The sequence below is a fragment of the Arachis hypogaea genome, chromosome 6 (genome assembly GCF_003086295.3).
Source record: "Arachis hypogaea cultivar Tifrunner chromosome 6, arahy.Tifrunner.gnm2.J5K5, whole genome shotgun sequence".
NCBI lineage: Eukaryota > Viridiplantae > Streptophyta > Magnoliopsida > Fabales > Fabaceae > Arachis > Arachis hypogaea.
Window position 1 is genome coordinate 22,126,290 of NC_092041.1, and position 27,345 is coordinate 22,153,634.

General features: G+C 39.1%; 1 protein-coding gene, 1 long non-coding RNA gene and 1 other non-coding gene across 3 annotated transcripts; 1 reads left to right on the forward strand and 2 right to left on the reverse strand.

Annotated features, from left to right (window-relative positions):
• Positions 1–6,831: 6,831 nt before the first annotated feature.
• On the forward strand, positions 6,832–6,939 carry LOC112699809 (small nucleolar RNA R71). Its single transcript, XR_003152747.1, has one exon. It is a non-coding gene; the product is annotated as a small nucleolar RNA R71 (small nucleolar RNA).
• Positions 6,940–21,641: 14,702 nt separating this feature from the next.
• On the reverse strand, positions 21,642–22,059 carry LOC112698143 (uncharacterized). Its single transcript, XR_003151392.2, has 3 exons — positions 21,986–22,059; positions 21,779–21,846; positions 21,642–21,694 (listed from the first exon to the last, which is right to left on the reverse strand). It is a non-coding gene; the product is annotated as an uncharacterized lncRNA (long non-coding RNA).
• A 31-nt stretch (positions 22,060–22,090) lies between these two features.
• On the reverse strand, positions 22,091–22,946 carry LOC140173642 (zinc finger BED domain-containing protein RICESLEEPER 1-like). Its single transcript, XM_072198139.1, has 2 exons — positions 22,224–22,946; positions 22,091–22,150 (listed from the first exon to the last, which is right to left on the reverse strand). The coding sequence occupies exons 1-2, from the start codon at positions 22,944–22,946 to the stop codon at positions 22,091–22,093; spliced, it is 783 nt and encodes a 260-aa protein (XP_072054240.1).
• Positions 22,947–27,345: the final 4,399 nt, after the last annotated feature.

Genomic DNA, 27,345 nt, shown 5'->3' on the forward strand with positions numbered 1-27,345 from the left:
TTGTTCCTTCAGCAACTTGCAGAGCATGCAGTTTTGATTCTGCTTTTCTTCCTTAATTTGTTCCATAGCTTCTTGCAGCTTGGCAACAGATGCTTCTAGGCGGGTCCAGTAGTCAATTTCAGGGAGTTCAGGTAGGAACTTCTGCGCCCTCCTTTTGATAAAATTATCTTGCATTTGTCCTTCCATTGACTTCTTAGTGATTGGATGTTCAATTGGGATGAATTCATCTACTTCCATCCTCACCCCAGCATCTTTACATAGCAAAGAGATTAAGCTTGGGTAAGCCAGTTTGGCTTCAGTGGAATTCTTGTTTGCAATTGTGTAAATCTCACAAGCAATCAGATGATGAACCTCCACTTCTTTTCCCAGCATAATGCGATGAATCATCACTGCTCTCTTGATAGTGACCTCAGAACGGTTGCTAGTGGGCAATATGGAACGCCCAATGAAGTCTAGCCAACCTCTTGCAATTGGGTTGAGATCTCCCCTCTTGAGTTGGTTTGGGACACCTTTTGAATTGGTTGTCCACTTAGTTCCAGGGAGGCTGGTGCACGAAGTTGTGATCACTACAACTTCGCACAACTAACCAGCAAGTGTACTGGGTCGTCCAAGTAATAAACCTTACGCGAGTAAGGGTCGATCCCACAGAGATTGTTGGTATGAAGCAAGCTATGGTCACCTTGTAAATCTTAGTCAGGCAAACTCAAATGGGTATGGTGATAAACGCATAAAACATAAAGATAAAGATAGAGATACTTATGTAATTCATTGGTAGGAATTTCAGATAAGCGTATGAAGATGCCTTCCCTTCCGTCTCTCTGCTTTCCTACTGTCTTCATCCAATCCTTCTTACTCCTTTCCATGGCAAGCTTAAGCAAGGGTTTCACCGTTGTCAGTGGCTACCTTCCATCCTCTCAGTGGAAATGTTCAACGCACCCTGTCACGGCACGGCTATCCATCTGTCGGTTCTCGACCAGGCCGGAATAGAATCCAGTGATTCTTTTGCGTCTGTCACTAACGCCCCGCCTTCAGGAGTTTGAAGCACGTCACAGTCATTCAATCATTGAATCCTACTCAGAATACCACAGACAAGGTTAGACCTTCCGGATTCTCTTGAATGCCGCCATCAGTTCTAGCCTATACCACGAAGACTCTGATCTCACGGAATGGCTGGCTCGTTTGTCAGGCGAGCACTCGATTGTCAGGCGATCAACCATGCATCGTGTATCAGGAATCCAAGAGATATTCACCCAATCGAAGGTAGAACGGAGGTGGTTGTCAGTCACACGTTCATAGGTGAGAATGATGATGAGTGTCACGGATCATCACATTCATCAAGTTGAAGAACAAGTGATATCTTAGAACAAGAACAAGCGGAATTGAATAGAAGAACAATAGTAATTGCATTAATACTCGAGGTACAGCAGAGCTCCACACCTTAATCTATGGTGTGTAGAAACTCCACCGTTGAAAATACATAAGAACAAGGTCTAGGCATGGCCGAATGGCCAGCCTCCCAATGATCTAAGAACTAGATGTCCAAAGATGATCAAAAGATCTAAAATGATCCAAAGATGATCAAAAGATCTAAAATGATCCAAAGATCCAAAGATAAAAATACAATAGTAAAAGGTCCTACTTATAGAGAACTAGTAGCCTAAGGTTTACAGAGATGAGTAAATGACATAAAAATCCACTTCCGGGCCCACTTGGTGTGTGCTTGGGCTGAGCATTGAAGCATTTTCGTGTAGAGACTCCTCTTGGAGTTAAACGCCAGCTTTGGTGCCAGTTTGGGCGTTTAACTCCCATTCTTGTGCCAGTTCCGGCGTTTAACGCTGGAATTCCTGAGGGTGACTTTGAACGCCGGTTTGGGCCATCAAATCTTGGAAAAAGTATGAGCTATCATATATTGCTGGAAAGCCCAGGATGTCTACTTTCCAACGCCGTTGAGAGCGCGCCAATTGAGCTTCTGTAGCTCCAGAAAATCCACTTCGAGTGCAGGGAGGTCAGAATCCAACAGCATCTGCAGTCCTTTTTAGTCTCTGAATCAGATTTTTGCTCAGGTCCCTCAATTTCAGCCAGAAAATACCTGAAATCACAGAAAAACACACAAACTCATAGTAAAGTCCAGAAAAGTGAATTTTAACTAAAAACTAATAAAAATATACTAAAACCTAACTAGATCATACTAAAAACATACTAAAAACAATGCCAAAAAGCGTACAAATTATCCGCTCATCACAACACCAAACTTAAATTGTTGCTTGTCCTCAAGCAACTGAAAATCAAATAAGATAAAAAGAAGAGAATATGCAATGAATTCCAAAAACATCTATGAAGATCAGTATTAATTAGATGAGCGGGGCTTTTAGCTTTTTGCATCTGAATAGTTTTGGCATCTCACTCTATCCTTTGAAATTCAGAATGATTGGCTTCTTTAGGAACTTAAAATCCAGATAGTGTTATTGATTCTCCTAGTAAAGTATGATGATTCTTGAACATAGCTACTTATTGAGTCTTGGCCGTGGCCCAAAGCACTCTGTCTTCCAGTATTACCACCGGATACATACATGCCACAGACACATAATTGGGTGAACCTTTTCAGATTGTGACTCAGCTTTGCTAGAGTCCCCAATTAGAGGTGTCCAGGGTTCTTAAGCACACTCTTTTTGCCTTGGATCACAACCTTATTTCTTTTCTTTTTCTTTCTTTTTCTTTTTCTTTTTTTTTCGAATTTCTTTTAAATCACTACTTTTTCTTGCTTCAAGAATCATTTTTATGATTTTTCAGATCCTCAGTAACATGTCTCCTTTTTCATCATTCTTTCAAGAGCCAACATTCATGAACCACAAATTCAAAAGACATATGCACTGTTTAAGCATACATTCAGAAAACAAAAGTATTGCCACCACATCAAAATAATTAAACTGTTATAAAATTCAAAATTCATGCAATTCTTTTCTTTTTCAATTAAGAACATTTTTCATTCAAGAAAGGTGATGGATTCATAGGACATTCATAACTTTAAGGCATAGACACTAAGACACTAATGATCACAAGACACAAACATAGATAAACATAAGCATAATTTTCGAAAAACAAAGAAATAAAGAACAAGAAAATTAAAGAACGGGTCCACCTTAGTGATGGCGGCTCTTTCTTCCTCTTGAAGATCCTATGGAGTGCTTGAGCTCCTCAATGTCTCTTCCTTGTCTTTGTTGCTCCTCTCTCATGATTCTTTGATCTTCTCTAATTTCATGGAGGAGGACAGAGTGTTATTGGTGCTCCACCCTTAGTTGTCCCATGTTGGAACTCAATTCTCCTAGGGAGGTGTTTAGTTGCTCCCAATAGTTTTGTGGAGGAAAGTGCATCCCTTGAGGAATCTCAGGGATCTCATGATGAGTGGGGTCTCTTGTGTGCTCCATCTTCTTCTTAGTGATGGGCTTGTCCTCATCAATGGGGATGTCTCCCTCTATGTCAACTCCAACAGAATAACAGAGGTGACAAATGAGGTGAGGAAAGGCTAACCTTGCCAAGGTTGAGGACTTGTCCGCCACCTTATAAAGTTCTTGAGCTATAACCTCATGAACTTCTATTTCTTCTCCAATCATGATGCTATGAATCATGATAGCCCGGTCTATGGTAACTTCGGACCGGTTGCTAGTGGGAATAATTGAGCGTTGAATGAACTCCAACCATCCCCTAGCCACGGGTTTGAGGTCATGCCTTCTCAATTGAACCGGCTTCCCTCTTGAATCTCTCTTCCATTGGGTGGCCTCTTCACAAATAACTGTGAGGACTTGGTCCAACCTTTGATCAAAGTTGACCCTTCTAGTGTAAGGATGTTCATCTCCTTGCATCATGGGCAAATTGAATGCCAACCTTACACTTTCCGGACTAAAATCCAAGTATTTCCCCCGAACCATGGTAAGCCAATTCTTTGGATCCGGGTTCGCACTTTGATCATGGTTCTTGGTGATCCATGCATTGGCATAGAACTCTTGAACCATTAAGATTCCGACTTGTTGAATGGGGTTAGTAAGAACTTCCCAACCTCTTCTTCGGATCTCATGTCGGATCTCCGGATATTCACCCTTTTTGAGTGAAAAAGGGACCTCGGGGACCACCTTCTTCAAGGCCACAACTTCATAGAAGTGGTCTTGATGCACCCTTGAGATGAATCTCTCCATCTCCCATGACTCGGAGGTGGAAGCTTTTGCCTTCCCTTTCCTCTTTCTAGAGGTTTCTCCGGCCTTGGATGCCATAAATGGTTATGGAAAAACAAAAAGCAATGCTTTTACCACACCAAACTTAAAATGTTTGCTCGTCCTCGAGCAAAAGGAGAAAGAAGAGAGTAGAAGAAGAAGAAATGAGGAAGAAGGGAATGGCTTTGTGTTCGGCCAAAGGGGGGAGAAGTGGTGTTTAGGTTGTGTGAAAATGAAGGAGTGAAGGAGGGTTTATATAGGAGTGGGGAAAGGGTAGGGTTTGGTTAATTGAGGGTGGGTTTGGGTGGGAAAGTGGTTTGAATTTGAATGGTGAGGTAGGTGGGGTTTTGTGAAGGATGGATGTGAGTGGTGAAGAGAAAGATGAGATTTGATAGGTGAAGGGTTTTTGGGGAAGAGGTGTTGAGGTGATTGGTGAATGGGTGAAGAAGAGAGAGAGTGGTGGGGTAAGTAGGGATCCTGTGGGGTCCACAGATCCTGAGGTGTCAAGGAAAAGTTATCCCTGCACCAAATGGCATGCAAAAATGCGTTTTTAGCCATTTCTGGCGTTAAACGCCGAGCTGGTGCCCATTTCTGGCGTTTAACGCCAGCTTCTTGCCCTTTTCTGGCGTTTAACACCAGTTTGGTGCCCCTTTCTGGCGTTAAACGCCCAGAATGGTGCCAGACTGGGCGTTAAACGCCCAACAGCTAGCCTTACTGGCGTTTAAACGCCAGTAAGTTCTTCCTCCAGGGTGTGTTATTTTTCTTCCTGTTTTCATTCTGTTTTTGCTTTTTTTATTGATTTTGTGACTTCTCATGATCATCAACCTACAAAAAAACATAAAATAACAAAGGAAAATAGTCAAAATATAACATTGGGTTGCCTCCCAACAAGCGCTTCTTTAATGTCAGTAGCTTGACAGTGGGCTCTCATAGAGCCTCAGAAATGCTCAGAGCCATGTTGGAACCTCCCAACACCAAACTTAGAGTTTGAATGTGGGGGTTCAACACCAAACTTAGAGTTTGGTTGTGGCCTCCCAACACCAAACTTAGAGTTTGACTGTGGGGGCTCTGTTTGGCTCTGTTTTGAGAGAAGCTCTTCATGCTTCCTCTCCATGGTGACAGAGGGATATCCTTGAGCCTCAAACACAAAGGATTCTTCATTCACTTGAATGATCAACTCTCCTATATCAACATCAATCACAGCCTTTGCTGTGGCTAGGAAGGGTCTGCCAAGGATGATGGATTCATCCATGCACTTCCCAGTCTCTAGGACTATGAAATCAGTAGGGATGTAATGGTCTTCAATTTTTACCAGAACATCCTCTACAAGTCCATAAGCCTGTTTTCTTGAGTTGTCTGCCATCTCTAGTGAGATTTTTGCAGCTTGTACCTCAAAGATCCCTAGCTTCTCCATTACAGAGAGAGGCATGAGGTTTACACTTGACCCTAAGTCACACAAGGCCTTCTTGAAGGTCATGGTGCCTATGGTACAAGGTATTGAAGACTTCCCAGGATCCTGTCTCTTTTGAGGTAATTTCTGCCTAGACAAGTCATCTAGTTCTTTGGTGAGCAAAGGGGGTTCATCCTCCCAAGTCTCATTTCCAAATAACTTGTTATTTAGCTTCATGATTGCTCCAAGGTATCTAGCAACTTGCTCTTCAGTGACATACTCATCCTCTTCAGAGGAAGAATACTCATCAGAGCTCATGAATGGCAGAAGGAAGTCCAATGGAATCTCTATGGTCTCATTTTGAGCCTCAGATTCCCATGGTTCCTCATTGGGGGACTCATTGGAGGCCAGTGGACGTCCATTGAGGTCTTTCTCAGTGGCGTTCACTGCCTCTCCTTCCTCCCAAAATTCGGCCATGTTGATGGCCTTGCATTCTCCTTTTGGATTTTCTTCTGTATTGCTTGGGAGAGTACTAGGAGGGAGTTCAGTAATTTTCTTGCTCAGCTGACCCACTTGTGCCTCCAAGTTTCTAATGGAGGACCTTGTTTCAGTCATGAAACTTTGAGTGGTTCTGATTAGATCAGAGACCATGGTTGCTAAGTCAGAGGTGTTCTGCTTAGAATTCTCTGTCTGTTGCTGAGAAGATGATGGAAAAGGCTTGCTATTGCTAAACCTATTTCTTTCACCATTATTATTGTTGAAACCTTGTTGAGGTCTCTGTTGATCCTTCCATGAGAGATTTGGATGATTTCTCCATGAAGGATTATAGGTGTTTCCATAGGGTTCTCCCATGTAATTCACCTCTTCCATTGAAGGGTTCTCAGGATCATAAGCTTCTTCCTCAGATGAAGCCTCCTTAGTACTGTTTGGTGCATTTTGCATTCCAGACAGACTTTGAGAAATCATATTGACTTGTTGAGTCAATATTTTGTTCTGAGCCAATATGGCATTCAGAGTGTCAATCTCAAGAACTCCTTTCTTCTGACTAGTCCCATTGTTCACAGGATTTCTTTCAAAAGTGTACATGAATTGGTTATTTGCAACCATTTCAATCAGCTCTTGAGCTTCTGTAGGCGTCTTCTTCAGATGAAGAGATCCTCCAGCAGAGCTATCCAAAGACATTTTGGATAGTTCAGAGAGACCATCATAGAAAATACCTATGATGCTCCCTTCAGAAAGCATATCAGAAGGACACTTTCTGATTAATTGTTTGTATCTTTCCCAAGCTTCATAGAGGGATTCTCCTTCCTTCTGTCTGAAGGTTTGGACTTCCACTCTAAGCTTACTCAATTTTTGAGGTGGAAAGAACTTTGCCAAGAAGGCATTGACTAGCTTTTCCCAAGAGTCCAGGCTTTCTTTAGGTTGTGAGTCCAACCATGTCCTAGCTCTGTCTCTTACAGCAAAAGGGAATAGCATAAGTCTGTAGACCTCAGGGTCAACCCCATTAGTCTTGACAGTGTCACAGATTTGCAAGAATTCAGCTATAAACTGATGAGGATCTTCTAATGGAAGTCCATGGAACTTGCAATTCTGTTGCATTAGAGAAACTAATTGAGGCTTAAGCTCAACGTTGTTTGCTCCAATGGCAGGGATAGAGATGCTTCTCCCATAAAAGTCGGGAGTAGGTGCAGTAAAGTCACCCAGCACCTTCCTTGCATTGTTGGTATTGTTGTTGTTTTCGGCTGCCATAGGTTCTTCTTCTTTGAAGATTTCTGTTAGGTCCTCTACAGAGAGTTGTGCTTTGGCTTCTCTTAGCTTTCTCTTCAAGGTCCTTTCAGGTTCAGGATCAGCCTCAACAAGAATGCTTTTGTCCTTGCTCCTGCTCATAAGAAAGAGAAGGGAACAAGAAAATGTGGAATCCTCTATGTCACAGTATAGAGATTCCTTTAGGTGTCAGAGGAAAAGAAAAGTAGAAGACAGAAGTAGAAAATTCGAACTTATCAAAGAAGATGGAGTTCGAATTTTGCATTAAGGAATAGTGTTAGTCCATAAATAGAAGGACGTGAGAAGAAGGGAAGTAATTTTCGAAAATTAAGTAAAAGATTTTGAAAACATTTTTGAAAAACACTAATTGGTTTTCGAAAATGAAAGTGGAAAAGAAATCAAGTGATTTTTGAAAAAGATTTTGAAATTAGAAATCAAAAAGATTTGATTGAAAACTATTTTGAAAAAGATGTGGTTAAGAAGATATGATTAGTTTTAAAAAGATGTGATTGAGAAGATATGATTTGAAAAACATTTTAAAAAGATTTGATTTTGAAAATTAAAAACTTGGCTAACAAGAAAAGATATGATTCAAACATTAAACCTTTCTCAACAGAAAAGGCAACATACTTGAAATGTTGAATCAAATCATTGATTGATAGCAAGTATTTTTAAAAATAGAAAGAAATTGATTTTGAAAACATATGATTGAAAAGATATGATTTGAAAAAGATTTGATTTTGAAAAAGTTTGAAAACTGAAAAAAAAATCTGCATTAAAAACAAAATCTTCCCTCTTGTGCCATCCTGGCGTTAAACGCCCAGAATGGTGCACATTCTGGCGTTTAACGCCCAAAACTATACCCTTTTGGGCGTTAAATGCCCAACCAGGTACCCTGGCTGGCGTTTAAACGCCAGTCTGTCCTTCTTCATTGGGCGTTTTGAACGCCCAGCTTTTTCTGTGTAATTCCTCTGCTGTATGTTCTGAATCTTCAATTCTCTGTATTATTGACTTGAGAAGACACAAATTAAAAATATTTTTGGATTTATCAAATAACAATGCATGCAAGACACCAAACTTAGCAGTTTGTATACTACTGACACTAATGAGAATGCATATGAGACACACAAAACACTCAAGTCAAGAGAATTTAAAGATTAGAGTAAGAAATCATCAAGAACATCTTGAAGATCACTAAGACACATGAATGAATGCATACAATTGACACCAAACTTAACATGAGACACTAGACTCAAACAAGAAATATTTTTGGATTTTATGACTTTGTAAAATTTTTTTTTGTGATTTTTGAAAATTAAGTGGAAAAAGAAGATAAAGGTATCAAAATTCTTAATGAGAACTCCAGGAATCATGCAATGTTTAGTCTAAGACTCCAGTCCAGGAATTAGACATGGCTTCACAGCCAGCCAAGCTTTCAAGGAAAGCTTCGGTCCAAAACACTAGACATGGCCAATGGCCAGCCAAGCCTTAGCAGATCACTGCTCCAACAGCAAGATTGATAAAAATCAACAAGCTCTTGTGTTGATAAGTTGAAACCTCGGTCCAATGAAATTAGACATGGCTTCACAGCCAGCCAGACTTCAACAAATCATCATGAAACTCTAGAATTCATCTTCAAGAATTCCGAAAAAAAAAATACCTAATCTAAGCAACAAGATGAACCGTCAGTTGTCCAAACTCAACAATCCCCGGCAACGGCGCCAAAAACTTGGTGCACGAAGTTGTGATCACTACAACTTCGCACAACTAACCAGCAAGTGTACTGGGTCGTCCAAGTAATAAACCTTACGCGGGTAAGGGTCGATCCCACAGAGATTGTTGGTATGAAGCAAGCTATGGTCACCTTGTAAATCTTAGTCAGGCAAACTCAAATGGGTATGGTGATAAACGCATAAAACATAAAGATAAAGATAGAGATATTTATGTAATTCATTGGTAGGAATTTCAGATAAGCGTATGAAGATGCCTTCCCTTCCGTCTCTCTGCTTTCCTGCTGTCTTCATCCAATCCTTCTTACTCCTTTCCATGGCAAGCTTAAGCAAGGGTTTCACCGTTGTCAGTGGCTACCTCCCATCCTCTCAGTGGAAATGTTCAACGCACCCTGTCACGGCACGGCTATCCATCTGTCGGTTCTCGACCAGGCCGGAATAGAATCCAGTGATTCTTTTGCGTCTGTCACTAACGCCCCGCCTTCAGGAGTTTGAAGCACGTCACAGTCATTCAATCATTGAATCCTACTCAGAATACCACAGACAAGGTTAGACCTTCCGGATTCTCTTGAATGCCGCCATCAGTTCTAGCCTATACCACGAAGACTCTGATCTCACGGAATGGCTAGCTCGTTTGTCAGGCGAGCACTCGGTTGTCAGGCGATCAACCATGCATCGTGTATCAGGAATCCAAGAGATATTCACCCAATCGAAGGTAGAACGGAGGTGGTTGTCAGTCACACGTTCATAGGTGAGAATGATGATGAGTGTCACGGATCATCACATTCATCAAGTTGAAGAACAAGTGATATCTTAGAACAAGAACAAGCGGAATTGAATAGAAGAACAATAGTAATTGCATTAATACTCGAGGTACAGCAGAGCTCCACACCTTAATCTATGGTGTGTAGAAACTCCACCGTTGAAAATACATAAGAACAAGGTCTAGGCATGGCCGAATGGCCAGCCTCCCAATGATCTAAGAACTAGATGTCCAAAGATGATCAAAAGATCTAAAATGATCCAAAGATGATCAAAAGATCTAAAATGATCCAAAGATCCAAAGATAAAAATACAATAGTAAAAGGTCCTACTTATAGAGAACTAGTAGCCTAAGGTTTACAAAGATGAGTAAATGACATAAAAATCCACTTCCGGACCCACTTGGTGTGTGCTTGGGCTGAGCATTGAAGCATTTTCGTGTAGAGACTCCTCTTGGAGTTAAACGCCAGCTTTGGTGCCAGTTTGGGCGTTTAACTCCCATTCTTGTGCCAGTTCCGGCGTTTAACGCTGGAATTCCTGAGGGTGACTTTGAACGCCGGTTTGGGCCATCAAATCTTGGGCAAAGTATGGACTATCATATATTGCTGGAAAGCCCAGGATGTCTACTTTCCAACGCCGTTGAGAGCGCGCCAATTGGGCTTCTGTAGATCCAGAAAATCCACTTCGAGTGTAGGGAGGTCAGAATCCAACAGCATCTGCAGTCCTTTTTAGTCTCTGAATCAGATTTTTGCTCAGGTCCCTCAATTTCAGCATGAAAATTCCTGAAATCACAGAAAAACACACAAACTCATAGTAAAGTCCAGAAAAGTGAATTTTAACTAAAAACTAATAAAAATATACTAAAAACTAACTAGATCATACTAAAAACATACTAAAAACAATGCCAAAAAGCGTACAAATTATCCGCTCATCAGAGGCATATGTCCTCTAGAACTTGATCCAACCCCTTATCTGCTCTCACCATTCTGCTATTGAAGGATTCATGATCATCTTGCAGTTGAGGCAATTTGAAGACCTCTCTTATTTTGTCCAGATGAAGTAAATAATTCTCCCTCTGACCATGGTTCTGTAGGTATGGAAAGCAGTTCCAGTCATTCTCTGCTTATCTGTCAGCCACAGATTTGAGTAGAATTCCTGAACCATGTTTCTTCCAACCTTTGTCTCAGGGTTGGTTAGAACTTCCCATCCTCTGTTTTGAATTTGCTCTTGGATCTCCGGATATTCATCTTCTTTCAGATTGAATTTAATTTCGGGGATCACTGACCTTAGACCCATTATTTTGTGGTAATGGTCTGCATGTTCTTTGGTTAAGAACCTCTCTTGACTCCAAAGATCCTTTGGAGCATTCTCTTTCTTGCCTCTAGAATTGGTTCGTTTTCCTTTGGGAGCCATGATCTTGATGAGCCTTAGCTTAGTGATCACGGAAAAGCACACTAAACTTAGAGGGTTGCTTGTCCTCAAGCAAAAGAAAAGAAAGAGGAAAGAGAGGAGGAGAGCAAATTTGAATGGTGGGGAAAGGGGAATAGCCGAACTTATATTTATAAGGGAGGGGGAGAGGTTTCAAAAATTTTGAAGGAGATTTGAGAAGATATGGAAAGAAATTGAGAGATATTTGAGTTTTTGAAGATTTAGAAAGGATTTGAAAGAGATTTGAAGAATGATTTTAATTTTTAAGATTTGAAGGTGAATGATGAAAGTTTGAAATGTGTTTATGCAGAAAATTATGGATCAAAACAAGAAAGTTTGAAAAAAATTGAAGTGGAAAGCAAAGTCTCTGTCCCCCACCTATCTGGCGTTAAACGCCCAGAATGGTATCCATTATGGCGTTTAACGCCCAAATGTTGGCCAATATGGGCGTTTAACGCCCAGCCAGGTACCCTGGCTGGCGTTAAACACCAGAAACCCCTTCATCACTGGGCGTTTTGCTAAACGCCCAGGATGCTGCACACCTGGCATTAAACGCCCAGAATGGTGCCCATTCTGGCGTTTAACACCCAAAATGGTACCTTTACTGGTGTTAAACGCCCAGAATGGTATCCATTCTGGCGTTTAACGCCCAGAGTACCCCTTACTGGCGTTTTTTCGCCAGCAAGCTCCTTTTCTCTGCTTTTTGCACTGAATCCTTCTGTAACTCTGTGAATTTCTTCAATTTTGATGATCACCCTTTGAGAATATGTATCAAACCTTTATTAAATAAAACAGATAACCTGCTAATGACTGGGTTGCCTCCCAGCAAGCGCTTCTTTATCGTCTTTAGCTGGACCTTTTACTGAGATTCATTCAAGCCTCAGCTTTGAGCATTCTTGCTTAAAATTGCTTTCAAGATAATGTTTGATCCTCTATCCATTAACAATGAACTTTTTATCAGAATCAATATCCTGAAGCTCAACATATCCATATGGTGACACTCCTGTAATCACATACGGACCCCTCCATTGGGATTTAAGTTTTCTTGGGAATAGTCTGAGCCTAGAGTTGAAGAGCAGAACTTTTTGTCCTGGTTCAAAGACTCTGGATGACAATTTTTTGTCATGCCACTTCTTTGCCTTTTCCTTATAGATTTTTGCATTTTCGAAGGCACTGAGTCTGAACTCCTCTAGCTCATTTAGCTGGAGCAATCTTTTTTCACCAGCTAACTTAGCATCCATGTTTAGGAATCTAGTTGCCCAGTAGACTTTATGTTCCAGTTCCACGGGCAGATGACAGGCCTTCCCATACACAAGTTGGTATGGAGAGGTTCCTATAGGAGTCTTGTATGATGTTCTGTATGCCCACAGAGCATCATCCAAGCTCTTTGCCCAATCCTTTCTACGGGCAATAACAGTCCGTTCCAGGATTCTTTTTAGCTCTCTATTAGAGACTTCAGCTTGCCCATTTGTCTGTGGATGATATGGAGTTGCTACTTTGTGGTTAATTCCATATCGAACCATAGCAGAGTACAACTGTTTATTGCAGAAATGAGTGCCCCCATAACTGATTAGTACTCTGGGAACACCAAACCTGCTGAAGATGTGTTTCTGGAGGAATTTCAGCACGGTCTTGGTATCATTATTGGGTATGGCAATTGCTTCTACCCATTTAGATACATAGTCTACTGCCACCAGAATATAAGTGTTTGAGTATGATGGTGGGAAGGGACCCATGAAGTCAATTTCCCATACATCAAATAATTCAATCTCTAAGATCCCTTGTTGAGACATGGCGTAACCATGAGGCAAGTTACCAGCTCTTTGGCAACTGTCACAGTTACGCACAAACTCTCGGGCATCCCTATAGAGAGTAGGCCAGTAGAATCCACATTGGAGGACCTTAGTGGCTGTTTTCTCACCTCCAAAATGTCCCCCATACTGTGATCCATGGCAATGCCACAGGATTCTTTATGCTTCCTCTCTAGGTACACATCTGCGAATTATTCCGTCTGCACATCTCTTAAAGAGACATGGCTCATCCCATAGGTAGTACTTGGCATCTGAAATTAATTTTTTTCTTTACACTCTACTGTACTCCTGTGGTATGAACCTCACAGCTTTATAGTTTGCAATGTCTACAAACCATGGAGCTTCCTGAATGGCAAAGAGTTGCTCATTTGGAAATGTCTCAGAGATCTCAGTAGAAGGGAGGGACGCCCCTGCCACTGGTTCTATTCGGGACAAATGCTCAGCTACCTGGTTCTCTGTCCCTTTTCTGTCTCTTATATCTATATCAAACTCTTGCAGAAGCAACACCCACCTTATAAGCCTGGGTTTTGAATCCTGCTTTGTGAGTAAGTATTTAAGAGCAGCATGGTCAGTGTACACAATCACTTTTGACCCTACTAAAAAGGATCTAAACTTGTCAATGGCATAAACCACTACAAGTAACTCTTTTTCTGTGGTTGTATAATTCTTCTGTGCGTCATTTAGAACACGGCTAGCATAATAAATGACGTGCAGAAGCTTGTTATGCCTCTGTCCCAACATTGCACCAATGGCATGGTCACTGGCATCACACATTAGTTCAAATGGTAATGTCCAGTCTGGTGCAGAAATAACTGGTGTTGTGACCAGCTTGGCTTTCAGGGTCTCAAATGCCTGCAGACACTGTGTGTCAAACACAAATGGTGTGTCAGCAGCTAGTAGGTTACTTAGAGGTTTTGCAATTTTTGAAAAATCCTTTATAAACCTCCTGTAGAATCCTGCATGTCCCAGAAAGCATCTAATTGCCTTAACATTGGCAGGTGGTGGTAATTTTTCAATTACCTCCACCTTTACTTGACCCACCTCTATTCCCTTGCTTGAAATTTTATGCCCAAGGACAATTCCTTCAGTCACCATAAAATGACATTTCTCCCAGTTTAAAACTAGGTTGGTCTCTTGGTATCTTTTCAAAACAAGTGCTAGATAGTTAAGGCATGAGCTGAATGAGTCTCCAAATACTGAAAAGTCATCCATGAAGACTTCCAGAAATTTCTCTACCATATCTGAGAAGATAAAGAGCATGCACCTCTGGAAGGTTGCAGGTGCATTGCACAGACCAAAAGGCATCCTTCTGTAGGTAAATACTCCAGAAGGACATGAAAATGCTATTTTCTCTTGGTCCTGAGGGTCTACTGCAATTTGGTTATAGCCTGAGTAGCCGTCCAAAAAGCAGTAATAATCATGACCCGCTAGTCTTTCTAGCATTTGGTCTATGAATGGTAAAGGAAAATGATCCTTTCTGGTGGCTGTATTGAGCCTTCTGTAGTCAATACACATGTGCCACCCTGTAACTGTTCTTGTAGGAATCAGTTCATTCTTTTCATTATGGACCACTGTCATGCCTCCCTTTTTGGGGAGAACTTGGACAGGGCTCACCCAGGGGCTATTAGAAATAGGATAAATAATCCCAGCCTCTAGTAATTTAGTGACCTCTTTCTGCACCACCTCCTTCATGGCTGGATTTAGCCGCCTCTGTGGTTGAACCACTGGCTTGGCATTATCTTCCAATAGGATCTTGTGCATGCATCTTGCTGGGCTAATGCCCTTAAGATCACTTATGGACCACCCAAGAGCTGTCTTATGTGTCCTTAGCACTTGAATTAGTGCTTCCTCTTCCTGTGAGTTTAAAGTAGAGCTTATAATCACTGGAAAAGTGTCACCTTCTCTCAGAAATGCATACTTCAGGGATGGTGGTAATGGCTTGAGCTTGGGTTTAGGAGGCTTACCCTCTTCCTAACGAATTTTCAGAGGTTCTTTTATTTCCTCTGGTTCCTCCAGGTCAGGCTGAACATCTTTAAAGATATCCTCTAGCTCTGATTCGAGACTCTCAGTCATATTGATCTCTTCCACTAAAGAGTCAATAATATCAGTGCTCATGCAGTCATTTGATGTGTCTGGATGCTACATAGCTTTGACAGCATTCAACTTGAACTCATCCTCATTGACTCTTAGGGTCACTTCCCCTTTTTGTACATCAATGAGAGTTCGTCCAGTTGCCAGGAAGGGTCTTCCTAGGATGAGAGTTGCACTCTTGTGCTCCTCCATTTCCAGCACTACAAAGTCAGTTGGAAAGGCAAATGGCCCAACCTTGACAATCATGTCCTCAATTATGCCTGATGGATATTTAATGGAGCCATCAGCAAGTTGAAGACATATCCGCGTTGGTTTGACTTCTTCAGTCAACCCAAGCTTTCTGATAGTGGATGCAGGTATTAGGTTGATACTTGCTCCAAGGTCACATAAGGCTGTCTTGGTACAAGCACCTTCTAATGTGCATGGTATCATAAAGCTCCCTGTATCTTGAAGCTTCTCTGGTAAGCTTTTCAGAATGACTGCACTCCATTCTTCAGTGAGAAACACCTTTTCAGTTTCTCTTCAATCCTTCTTATGACTTAAGATCTCTTTCATGAACTTAGCATAAGAAGGTATTTGCTCAAGTGCCTCTGCAAACGGAATCTTTATTTCAAGAGTCCTGAGATAGTCTGCAAAGCGGGCAAATTGCTTATCCTGTTTCGCTTGGCGGAGTTTCTGAGGATAAGGCATCTTGGCTTTATACTTTTCAACCTTAGTTGCTGCAGGTTTATTTCCTACAGAAGTGGTTGGAGAAGCCTTCTTAGAGGGGTTACTATCAGCACTCTCAGGTGTCTGATTCCTCATTGGCGTTTGAACGCCAGGATTGGGTGAGGAATGGGTGTTTAACGCCAACTTTCCCCCCTTTTCTGGAATTTGAACGCCAGAACTGGGCAAGGAATGGGCGTTTAACGCCAACCTTCCCCCCTTTCTGGCGTTTGAACGCCAGGAGTATTCCTCTCTGGGCTCTTACTGTCCTCAGAGGGATTTTGGGCAGTGGTTTGGTTATCCTCTGTCAGTTGTTCCTTTCTTAGCTTTTTGCTACTTTGAGCAGTATTATTCAATGTCTTCCCACTCCTCAGTTGAACTGCTTGGAATTCTTCTATTATCTGTTTAGATAACTGCTGTTTTGTCTGATTCAACTGTGATTCTATATTCTTGTTAGCAATTTTGGTTTCTTGGAGCATCTCTTTGAATTCTGCTAACTGTTTTGTCATCAGGAGTAATTGCTGATTAAGCTCAATAACCTGTTCTTGAGGATTAGGATTAGTAGTAACTGCCATGGCTTCTTCTTTTGTAGAGGGCTCACTGCTAGAGTACAAATATTGATTTCTAGCAACAGTATATATAAGCTCTTGAGCCTCTTCAATCGTCTTCCGCATGTGTATAGATCCACCAGCTGAGTGGTCTAAAGACATCTGAGATTTTTATGTGAGCCCATAATAGAAAATGTCTAACTGTACCCACTCTGAAAATATTTCAGAGGGGCATTTTCTTAGCATACCTCTGTACCTCTCACAGGCATTATAAAGGGATTCATTATCCTCTTGTTTAAAGCCTTGGATGTCCAGCCTTAGCTGTGTCATCCTTTTTGGAGGGTAAAATTGATTCAGAAATTTGTCTGATAACTGTCTCCATGTTTTTATGCTTGCTGTGGGTTGGTTATTTAACCACCTCTTAGCTTGATCTTTTACAGCAAATGGAAACAGTAATAATCTGTAGACATCCTGATCCACCTCTTTATCACGTACTGTGTCAGCAATTTGTAAGAACTGTGCCAGAAACTCAGTAGGTTCTTCCTGTGGAAGACCGGAATACTGGCAGTTTTGCTGCACCATGATAATGAGTTGAGGGTTTAGCTCAAAGTTGCTTGCTTTAATGGGAGGTATATAGATGCTACTCCCATATGCAGCTGTGATGGGGTTAGCATATGACCCCAGAGTCCTTCTGGACTGCTCAATTCCACTTAGGTCCATGATGGAGAAAGGGAGATGATGTGGATATATATATATATATATATATATATATATATATATATATATATATATATATATATATTTTCGTTTTTAATAAAAAATGACCGAAAATAATAAAATAAATGGAAAAGAAAATAAAGTAAAATTTCGAAAACTAAAAAAAATAAAATCAAAGCAAATTGAAAACTAAATCAATTAATTAATTAAAAAGATTTTGGAATTAGCAATTAAAAAGATATGATTGAAAATTATTTTGAAAAAGATTTGATTTTTGAAATGAGGGAAGAGAAAAACAACAAAATGACACCAAACTTAAAATTTTTAGAAAATCAAACACAAATTTTCGAAAATTTAAAGGAAAACACAAAGAAGACACCAAACTTAGAATTTTTTAAAGATCAAGAAGGGACTAAGAACATGTAAATTCGAAAAATTAAAAGAAAAAAAACATGCAATTGATACCAAACTTAAAATATGAAACTAAACTCAAATAAAAGACTCTAAACCAACAAAAATAAAATAGTCCTAATCTAAGCAACAAGATACACCGTCAGTTGTCCAAACTCGAAAAATCCCTGGCAACGGCGCCAAAAACTTGGTGCACAAAATTGCAATCACACTTTTGTAATTCCGCACAACTAACCAGCAACTGCACTGGGTCGTCCAAGTAATACCTTACGTGAGTAAGGGTCGATCCCACGGAGATTGTTGGCTTGAAGCAAGCTATGGTTATCTTGTAACTCTTAGTCAGGATATCAATAATTCTTAGGTTTAATTGTGAAGAGTAAAAGAACATGAAATAAATACTTGTTTTGCAGTAATGGAGAACAGGTTGAGGTTTTGGAGATGCTTTATCTTTTGAATCTCTACTTTCCCACTGTCTTCTTCTTCATGCATGCAAGGCTCCTTCCATGGCAAGCTGTATGTAGGGTTTCACTATTGTCAATGGCTACCTCCCATCCTCTCAGTGAAAATGTTCAACGTGCTCTGTCACAGCACGGCTAATCATCTGTCGGTTCTCAATCAGGTTGGAATAGAATCCAGTGATTCTTTTGCGTCTGTCACTAATGCCCAGCCTTCAGGAGTTTGAAGCTTGTCACAGTCATTCAATCCTTGAATCCTACTCAGAATACCACAGACAAGGTTTAGACCTTCCGGATTCTCTTGAATGCCGCCATCAATTCTAGCTTATACCACGAAGATTCTGATTAAGGAATCCGAGAGATATTCACTCAATCTAAAGTAGAACGGAGGTGTTTGTCAGGCACACGTTCATAGGTAAGAATGATGATGAGTGTCACGGATCATCACATTCATCAAGTTAAAGAACAAGTGATATCTTAGAATAGAAGCAAGCGTGATTGAATGAAAAACAGTAGTAATTGTATTAATCCATCAAGACACAGCAGAGCTCCTCACCCCCAACCATGGGGTTTAGAGACTCATGCCATAGAAGATACAATAAGAAACGTGTAATGTGTCATGAGGTAAAGATACAATGTCAAAAGGTCCTATTAATAGTGAACTAGTAACCTAGGGTATACAGAAATGAGTAAATGACGTAAAAATCCACTTCCGGGGTCCACTTGGTGTGTGCTTGGGCTGAGCATTGAAGCTTTCATGTGTAGAGACTTTTCCTGGAGTTAAACGCCAGCTTTTGTGCCAGTTTAGGCGTTTAACTCCAACTTTTGTGCCATTTCCGGCATTAAACACCGGGAATTCTGAAGCTGATTTGGAACGCCGGTTTGGGCCATCAATTGTTGGGCAAAGTATGGACTATTATATATTGCTGAAAAATACCAGGATGTCTACTTTCTAACGCAATTGAGAGCGCCAATTGGGCTTCTGTAGCTCCGGAAAATCCACTTCGAGTGCAGGGAGGTCAGAGTCTAACAGCATATGCAGTCCATTTTCAGCCTCTGAATCAGATTTTTGCTCAGGTTCCTTAATTTCAGCCAGAAAATACCTGAAATCACAAAAAAACATACTAAAAACTAACTAAAATGTACTAAAAATAGTGCCAAAAAGCGTATAAATTATCCGCTCATCACGGATCCTCCCCCATATTTAAACATTGCACGATCCTCCGTGCATGCACATAATCCGGGGGTGAAGAACTAGGAGGCTCCCCCTTCAACTGGTAGCCACTAGGGCTCGAGCTACTGGATAAAACAAATAAACAATAATTGAGGAAGAGGTCATAAACGTGTGGTATGATAAAAGATAATGTGTGTATTCTAAGTGTGTACGATTTAGAAAACACACATTGGGTGGGAAAAACGGCATCCACACAATCAAAAGAAATAGCATGCATTCATCAATTAAGTAATCTAGGTTTTACATAAAGATAAGCAAGAAGTGAGACAAAACAAACTTTGGTGACCACAACTAAAGTGAATTGAATAGTTGAGATGTTGGATATTGAAATTGTGCAAGTGAAAGTAAAAAATTGATATAGAAGCACAATAAACAATGACAATTCCAATTATAAAAAGAGAACTGCTTATTCATTCTTAAGAATAAGGAAATAATCACACGGACAGGGTTCTTGTTGTAAAAAGTGACAGGCTTGATAAGAATAAAGTCAAATCACTCAAATAAATACAAAACATTAGAAACAAACAAGGATCTTGTTATGTGATTATATTGGTGTAAAAATCATAATGAACAAGTAATTCAATTCAATTCACTAAAGTAAAAGCGCACAATTCATGGTTAAGATGCCAAACAAGGATATAGTTTAAAATATGTGGTAGCTACAACATATGAATCAAACTCAAAATTCATTTAGGCAACAAACAAAGACTTAATGCTCAGTGCACATATTCATCAAAAATTAAACCAAAATTCAAGCAAGAAACTACCCAATCAACATCAAGCAAATACTTGCAACTTATTTAATTAACAAACAACTAAACCAAAACTAATATAATTACTAAAATGAAAATGAGATACAATTAAAACTAACTAGAATAAGTAGAAAATAGGATAAAAGTAAGAGAAGAGAAGGATGGAGGGGGCAGAAGTGCATTAGGGCTTAATTCAAAGAGCAATAAAAAGTATGCCCAAAACAGCACTTGTGCGTACGCACATAGACGTGTGCATACGCACACAAGGTGGAAAACAAAAGTTGTGCATATGCACAAACATGTGCGAACGCTCTGAGCAGAGAGGGAATTACAAAGTGTGCGTACGCACAGATCGGTGCTTACGCGCAAAAGGCATTTTTTAATTCTTATTTTTTTTAGCAAAGCGGATCACGTGTGCATATGCACAAAGTAGGATAAAAAAAGAGTTAAGATACCATAAATCTCAGAGTTTCCAATGAAGCTTAGTTTCACTTAGATGAGCGAGACTTAGTAGCTTTTTGCTTCTGAATAGTTTTGGCATCTCACTATCCATTGAAACTTAGAAGTGTTGTATCCTTAGGAACTTAGAATTCAGATGATATTATTGACTCTCCTAGTTCAGCTCTTTTTTTTATTCTTGAACACAACTTTTAAGAGTCTTGGCCGTGACCTTAAGCACTTTATTTTTCAGTATTACTACCGGATACATAAATGCCACAGACACTTACCTGGATGAACCCTTTTGGATTGTGATTCAGCTTTGCTAGAATCCCCAGATAGAGGTGTCCAGAGTTCTTAAGCACACTCTTTTTGCTTTGAATCATGACTTTAACTGCTCAGTCTGAAACTTTTCACTTGACACCTTCACACCACAATCATATAGTTAGGGACACTGTCCATTTGGAGTGCTTAGGCTAAGATTTTACTCCTTTTAGGCCCTTCTAACCATTGATGCTCAAAGCCTTGGATCCTTTTACCTAGGGGTGGGCATGGTTTGGATTTTTAAAAATCCAAACTGGATCCACTTCAGAACCAGTTTTATGGTTCAGGAAACCAAACCAGAACTGGATTGAAGAGCGAAACCGGTTTGAAAAAACAAGAACCAGTTCTAAATCGATTTTAAAATTTAAATCCGGTTTTATTTACAAACCGTTTTAAATCCGGTTTTATTTACAAACCGTTTTAAATCCGGTTTTACTTGCAAACCGGTTTTAAATCCGGTTTTTTTAAAATCCAAATCTAAAATCCGGTTTTTTTATAAAATCCAATTTTAAAACCAGATTTTTTAACCAAAATTCCAGTTTTAAAACTAATTTTTGAAAATCCAGTTTTAAAACCAGTTTCTTCAACCAAAAATCCAATTTTAAAACTAGTTTTTAAAAATTCAATTTTTAAACCAGATATTTTAACAAAAAATCCACTTTTAAAACCAGTTTTTAGAAATTCAATTTTTCAACCATAATTTTTTTTAAAAGTAAAATTAATACTAAAGTCATTTTAAAGTGTATAGGTTCATTACAACTAAAATTTAGTTCTTTATAAATCTAATGACAATAGCTAATCTATATAAGATTTAATCATTCTCAAGACATCAAAAGAATACCACCAAAATATCTCTCTAACAAAATATCAAAAGATGCCAAGTTGCCAACAAAATCATCAAACAACCACAACCTTTGAGAAAAATATATCTTCAAATAACAAAATATACTTTTGTCATTTTAAAACAAATATTTGAATGAAAGTATTAAACCAAATGAGAATATTAAGCATACCTAGTCATCATCAAGATTATCAATTGATGCCGCCATAGAACAAGCACCATCATTAGAGGAAAATATATCTGCCAAGGAAATCAAATTAATTATCAAGTCTATATTCAACAACTTTTAATTGGTAACTAATACTTAAATTCTAAAATAGAAAGATAACAAAAACAAAAATAAAATAAAATGAGAAGAAATATGAAACAAATTTTATACCTTGATCAACTTGTTGAAGAACTTCACCATCATCATCTAAAGCAGAGAAAAGATCTTCCTTAAGCCAATCTCCTATGCAGACTAAGGCTTCTACCATTCTAGGTGTTAAGGAACTGCGGTATGGATCAAGCACTCTTCCTCTAGTACTAAATGCAGACTCCGAAGCTACCATAGAAACAGGTATAGCCAATACCTCACGAGCCATATTTTCAAGAATTGGAAATCGGGTTGAGTTGACCTTCCACCAGTTTAGTATATCGAACTTATGGGAGTATGACTCGTATTCTTCTTGTAAATATCTATCAAGTGAAGATCTTGTATTTGTTCTGCGACCGGTTGCTTGCAGAAAAAAGCCTATGCCATGAAGATCAGTATTAATGTTGTTGGCTTGAACATCTTGCGTATCAGCTTCACTTGCTTCCTCAGAACTTTGGTATTGCTGATAAAGTAACTTTATGCACTTGGACAACTTTGACTTCAATTCGCCTCCTTTTTCTTCTCCAAAGAAGTAATCTAAGAAATAATTGACATACATAATCTTTTGCATTGGATTAAGTACGATAGCAATCAGTAACAACATATTCACTGAATTAGGATTGCCCCAATACTTCTCATACATAACCCTCATCCTTTCTGCCATTGACATAGTACTAAAATCAACAGAATCACAAGAATGACAAATAAATCGTCCAATTGCAAATACTTTCTTCATATACATATCACTGGTAACATATAAGGTACCAGAAATACGTATAGTGGCATCACTGAACACTCGCAAAAATCGTACAATGGACTCAGCATACTCCCAGTCTGAATCAGAAGGAACACCTCTCCCTTTTCCTCCATTTATCTCTCCTATATAGGCATTATCTTTCAAAGCAAGCAACTCAAATGCTTTGCGATGCTTCAAAGCTACCTCTAACATTTGATAAGTAGAGTTCCACCTAGTCTCAACATCCATGCAAGGCAAGCCTTTATATTGGATTTTTTCTAGTTCAACACACTTTTGAAACCTACTAGCTCTAGATGGAGAAGATCTAACATACTTTACTGCACTACGAATCCTCAATACTGATTCATCAATCTCTTCAACCCCTCTTTTACAATTAAGTTTATAATATGTGCACAACACCTCATATGAATAAATTCACCATTCAAAATAATGTTATTCCAAGAATTCAATCGCTGCTTTAGATATTTAATTGCAACATCGTTAGACGAGGCATTATCAACTGTCACACTAAAGACCCGATTCAAATTCTAATTATTTAAACAAGATTCAATTGTTGCTCCTATAACCTCTCCTGAATGACTTGTCACTTGACAAAAATTAAGTATTTTTTTATGTAATTTCCAATCCAAATCAACAAAGTGTGCTGTCAAACTCATATAAGTAAAATTTTGAATTGAAGTCCAAGTATCAGTAGTTAGACATACTCTACCATAATTTGTCGAAAGAAAATCTTGCAACTTCATCTTCTCTTCAGTATAAAGAGCTCCAATGTCACGTGCTAATGTAGTCTGATGAACAGATAATTTATACGCTTTTTGGCATCATTTTTAGTATGTTTTAGTTAGTTTTTATTATATTTTTATTAGTTTTTATTTAAAATTCACTTTTCTGGACTTTACTATGAGTTTGTGTGTTTTTCTGTGATTTCAGGTATTTTCTGGCTGAAATTGAAGGACCTGAGCAAAAATCTGATTTAGAGGCTGAAAAAGGACTGTAGATGTTGTTGGATTCTGATGTTCCTGCACTCGAAGTAAATTTTCTGGAGCTACAGAAGCCCAATTGGTTCTCTCTCAATTGCGTTGGAAAGTAGACATTCTGGGCTTTCCAGCAATATATAATAGTCCATACTTTGCCTGAGATTTGATGGCCCAAACCGGCGATCCAAATCAGCTCAAGACTGCCCGGCGTTTAACGCCGGAACTGGCACAGAAGTGGGAGTTAAACGCCCAAACTGGCACAAAAGCTGGCGTTTAACTCCAAGAAAAGTCTCTATACATAGAAGCTTCAATGCTCAGCCCAAGCACAGAAGTGGATTCATACGTCATTTACTCATTTTTGTAAACCCTAAGCTACTAGTTCTCTATAAATAGGACCTTTTACTATTGTATTTTCATCTTGGTTCTTCTGGTTCCCTCTCTGGGGCCGAAGCCAATGATCACCATTTTCACTTATGTATTTTCAACGGTGGAGTTTCTACACACCATAGATTAAGGTGTGGAGCTCTGCTATACCTCGAGTATTAATGCAATTACTATTGTTCTTCTATTCAATTCAGCTTATTCTTGTTCTAAGATATCACTTGTTCCTCAACTTGATGAATGTGATGATCCGTGACACTCATCATCATTCTCACATATGAATGTGTGCCTGACAACCACCTCCGTTCTACCTTAGATTGAGTGGATATCTCTTGGATTCCTTAATCAGAATCTTCATGGTATAAGCTAGAATTGATGGCGGCATTCTTGAGAATCCGGAAGGTCTAAACCTTGTCTGTGGTATTCTGAGTACGATTCAAGGATTGAATGACTGTGACGAGCTTAAAACTCGCGATTGTGGGGCGTTAGTGACAGACGCAAAAGAATCACTAGATTCTATTCCGACATGATCGAGAACCGACAGATGAATAGTCGTGCTATGACAGAGCGCGTTGAACATTTTCACTGAGAGGACGGGACTGTAGCCATTGACAACGGTGATGCCCAACATACAGCTTGCCATGGAAAGGAGTAAGAAGGATTGGATGAAGATAGTAGGAAAGCAGAGAGACGAAAGGGACAAAGCAGCTCCATACGCTTATCTGAAATTCTCACCAATGAATTACATAAGTATCTCTATCTTTATTTTATGTTTTATTTATCTTTTAATCATTAATCCTCCATAACCATTTGAATCCGCCTGACTGAGATTTACAAGATGACCATAGCTTGCTTCATACCAACAATCTCCGTGGGATCGACCCTTACTCGCGTAAGGTTTATTACTTAGATGACCCAGTGCACTTGCTGGTTAGTTGTACGAAGTTGTGATAAAGAGTTGAGATTGCAATTGAGCGTACCATGTTGATGGCGCCATTGATGATCACAATTTCATGCACCAAGTTTTTGGCACCGTTGCTGGGGATAAATGAACAATAATTTCGCATTTGTTTCCAGCAACAACAGTGCCAAGTTTGGTCCGGCAACAACACCAAGTTTTTGGCGCCGTTGCTGGGGATTGTTCAAGTTTGGACAACTGACGGTTCATCTTGTTGCTTAGATTAGGTATTTTTCTTCAGAATTTTTAAGAATGAATTCTAGAGTTTCAAGGTGATGTTCTTATCATCACAAAAGCTGATTGATTCACATCAATTTAGCTGTTGAATGTAATGTCCTGCTGAAGCTTGGCTAGCTATGTCTAATTTCTTTAGACTAAAGCTTTAGACTAACATTGCATGATTCTTGGAATTCTTATTAAAAATTTGAATCTCTTTATTTTCTTTTCCATATAATTTTCAAAAAATCACAAAAAGTATTTCATAAAATCATAAAAATCAAAAATATTTTATGTTTCTTGTTTGAGTTTACTGTCTAATTTTTAAGTTTGGTGTCCATTGCATGTTTTTAGTCTTCTAATTTTCAAAAATTACATGCATTATGTTCTTCATTGATCTTCAAGTTGTTCTTGATGATTTCCTTGCTCTGATCTTTAAATTCTCTTGTTTTGAGTGTTTTGTTATTTCTCATATGCATTCTCAATTTGTTAGTGCCAATAGTATACAAACTTTTAAGTTTGGTGTCTTGCATGCATTGTTTATTTGATTTTAGTTGCATTTTGATTATTCCTCATCATTAAAAATTCAAAAAATTCTTAATTTGTGTCTTTTCAAGTCAATAATACAGAGGATTAAAGATTCAGAACATGCAGCAGAGGAATTACACAGAAAAAGCTAGGCGTTCAAAACACCCATTGAGGAAGGAAAACTGGCGTTTAAACGCCAGCCAGGGTACCTGGCTGGGCGTTTAACACCCAAAAAGGTAGAGTTTTGGGCGTTTAACACCAGGATGGCACAAGAGGGAAGATTTTTTTTTAATTCAAATTTTTTCAAGTTTCCATAATTTTTCAAAATCAAATCTTTTTCAAATCATATCTTTTCAATCATATCTCTTTAAAACCATAACTTTTCAATCATATCTTCTTAATCACATCTTTTTCAAAATAGTTTTCAATCATATCTTTTTTATTTCTAATTTCACAATCTTTTTCAAAATCACTTTATTTCTTTCCCAACTTTAATTTTCAAAAATCATCAATCAAATTTTCAAAATTTCTTTTAATTATTTTAAAATCTTTTACTTTAATTTCAAAAATTCTTCCCCTCTTCTCACATCCTTCTATTTATGGACTAACACTCCTCCTCAATGCACAATTCGAACTCTATCCCTCTTGATAAGTTCGAATTCTTCTACTTCCTCCTTCTATTCTTCTTTTCCTCTGACACCTCAAGGAATCTCTATCCTGTGACATAGAGGATTCCATATTTTCTTGTTCTCTTCTCTTTCATATGAGCAGGAACAAAGACAAAAGCATTCTTGTTAAGGCTGACCCTGAACCTGAAAGGACCTTGAAGCGAAAGCTAAGAGAAACTAAAGCACTACTCTCTGTAGAGGACCTAACAGAAATCTTCAAACAAGAAGAAGACATGGCAGCCGAAAACAACAACAATGCCAACAATGCAAGGAAGGTACTGGGTGACTTTACTGCACCTACTCCCGACTTCTATGGGAGAAGCATCTCTATCCCTGCCATTGGAGCAAACAACTTTGAGCTTAAGCCTCAATTAGTTTCTCTAATGCAACAGAATTGCAAGTTTCATGGACTTCCATTGAAAGATCCTCATCAGTTTTTAGCTGAATTCTTGCAAATCTGTGACACTGTCAAGACCAATGGGGTTGACCCTGAGGTCTACAGACTTATGCTATTCCCTTTTGCTGTAAGAGACAGAGCTAGGATATGGTTGGATTCACAACCTAAAGAAAGCATGAACTCTTGGGAAAAGCTAGTCAATGCATTCTTGGCAAAGTTCTTTCCACCTCAAAAATTGAGTAAGCTTAGAGTGGAAGTCCAAACCTTCAGACAGAAAGAAGGTGAATCCCTCTATAAAGCTTGGGAAAGATACAAACAATTGATCAGAAAGTGTCCTTCTGACATGCTTTCTGAATGGAGCATCATAGGTATCTTCTATGATGGTCTGTCTGAACTGTCCAAGATGTCATTGGACAGCTCTACTGGAGGATCTCTTCATCTGAAGAAGACATCTGTAGAAGCTCAAGAACTCATTGAAATGGTTGCAAATAACCAATTCATG

Bases quoted from the DNA above. Each gene is read 5' to 3' on its own strand.
- LOC140173642 (XM_072198139.1), bottom strand. From the start codon at position 22,946: ATGGATGTTGAGACTAGGTGGAACTCTACTTATCAAATGTTAGAGGTA. The intron at 22,151-22,223 runs GTCAACTCAACC...TTTCTATGGTAG, and splicing joins ATATACTAAACTGGTGGAAG to CTTCGGAGTCTGCATTTAGT.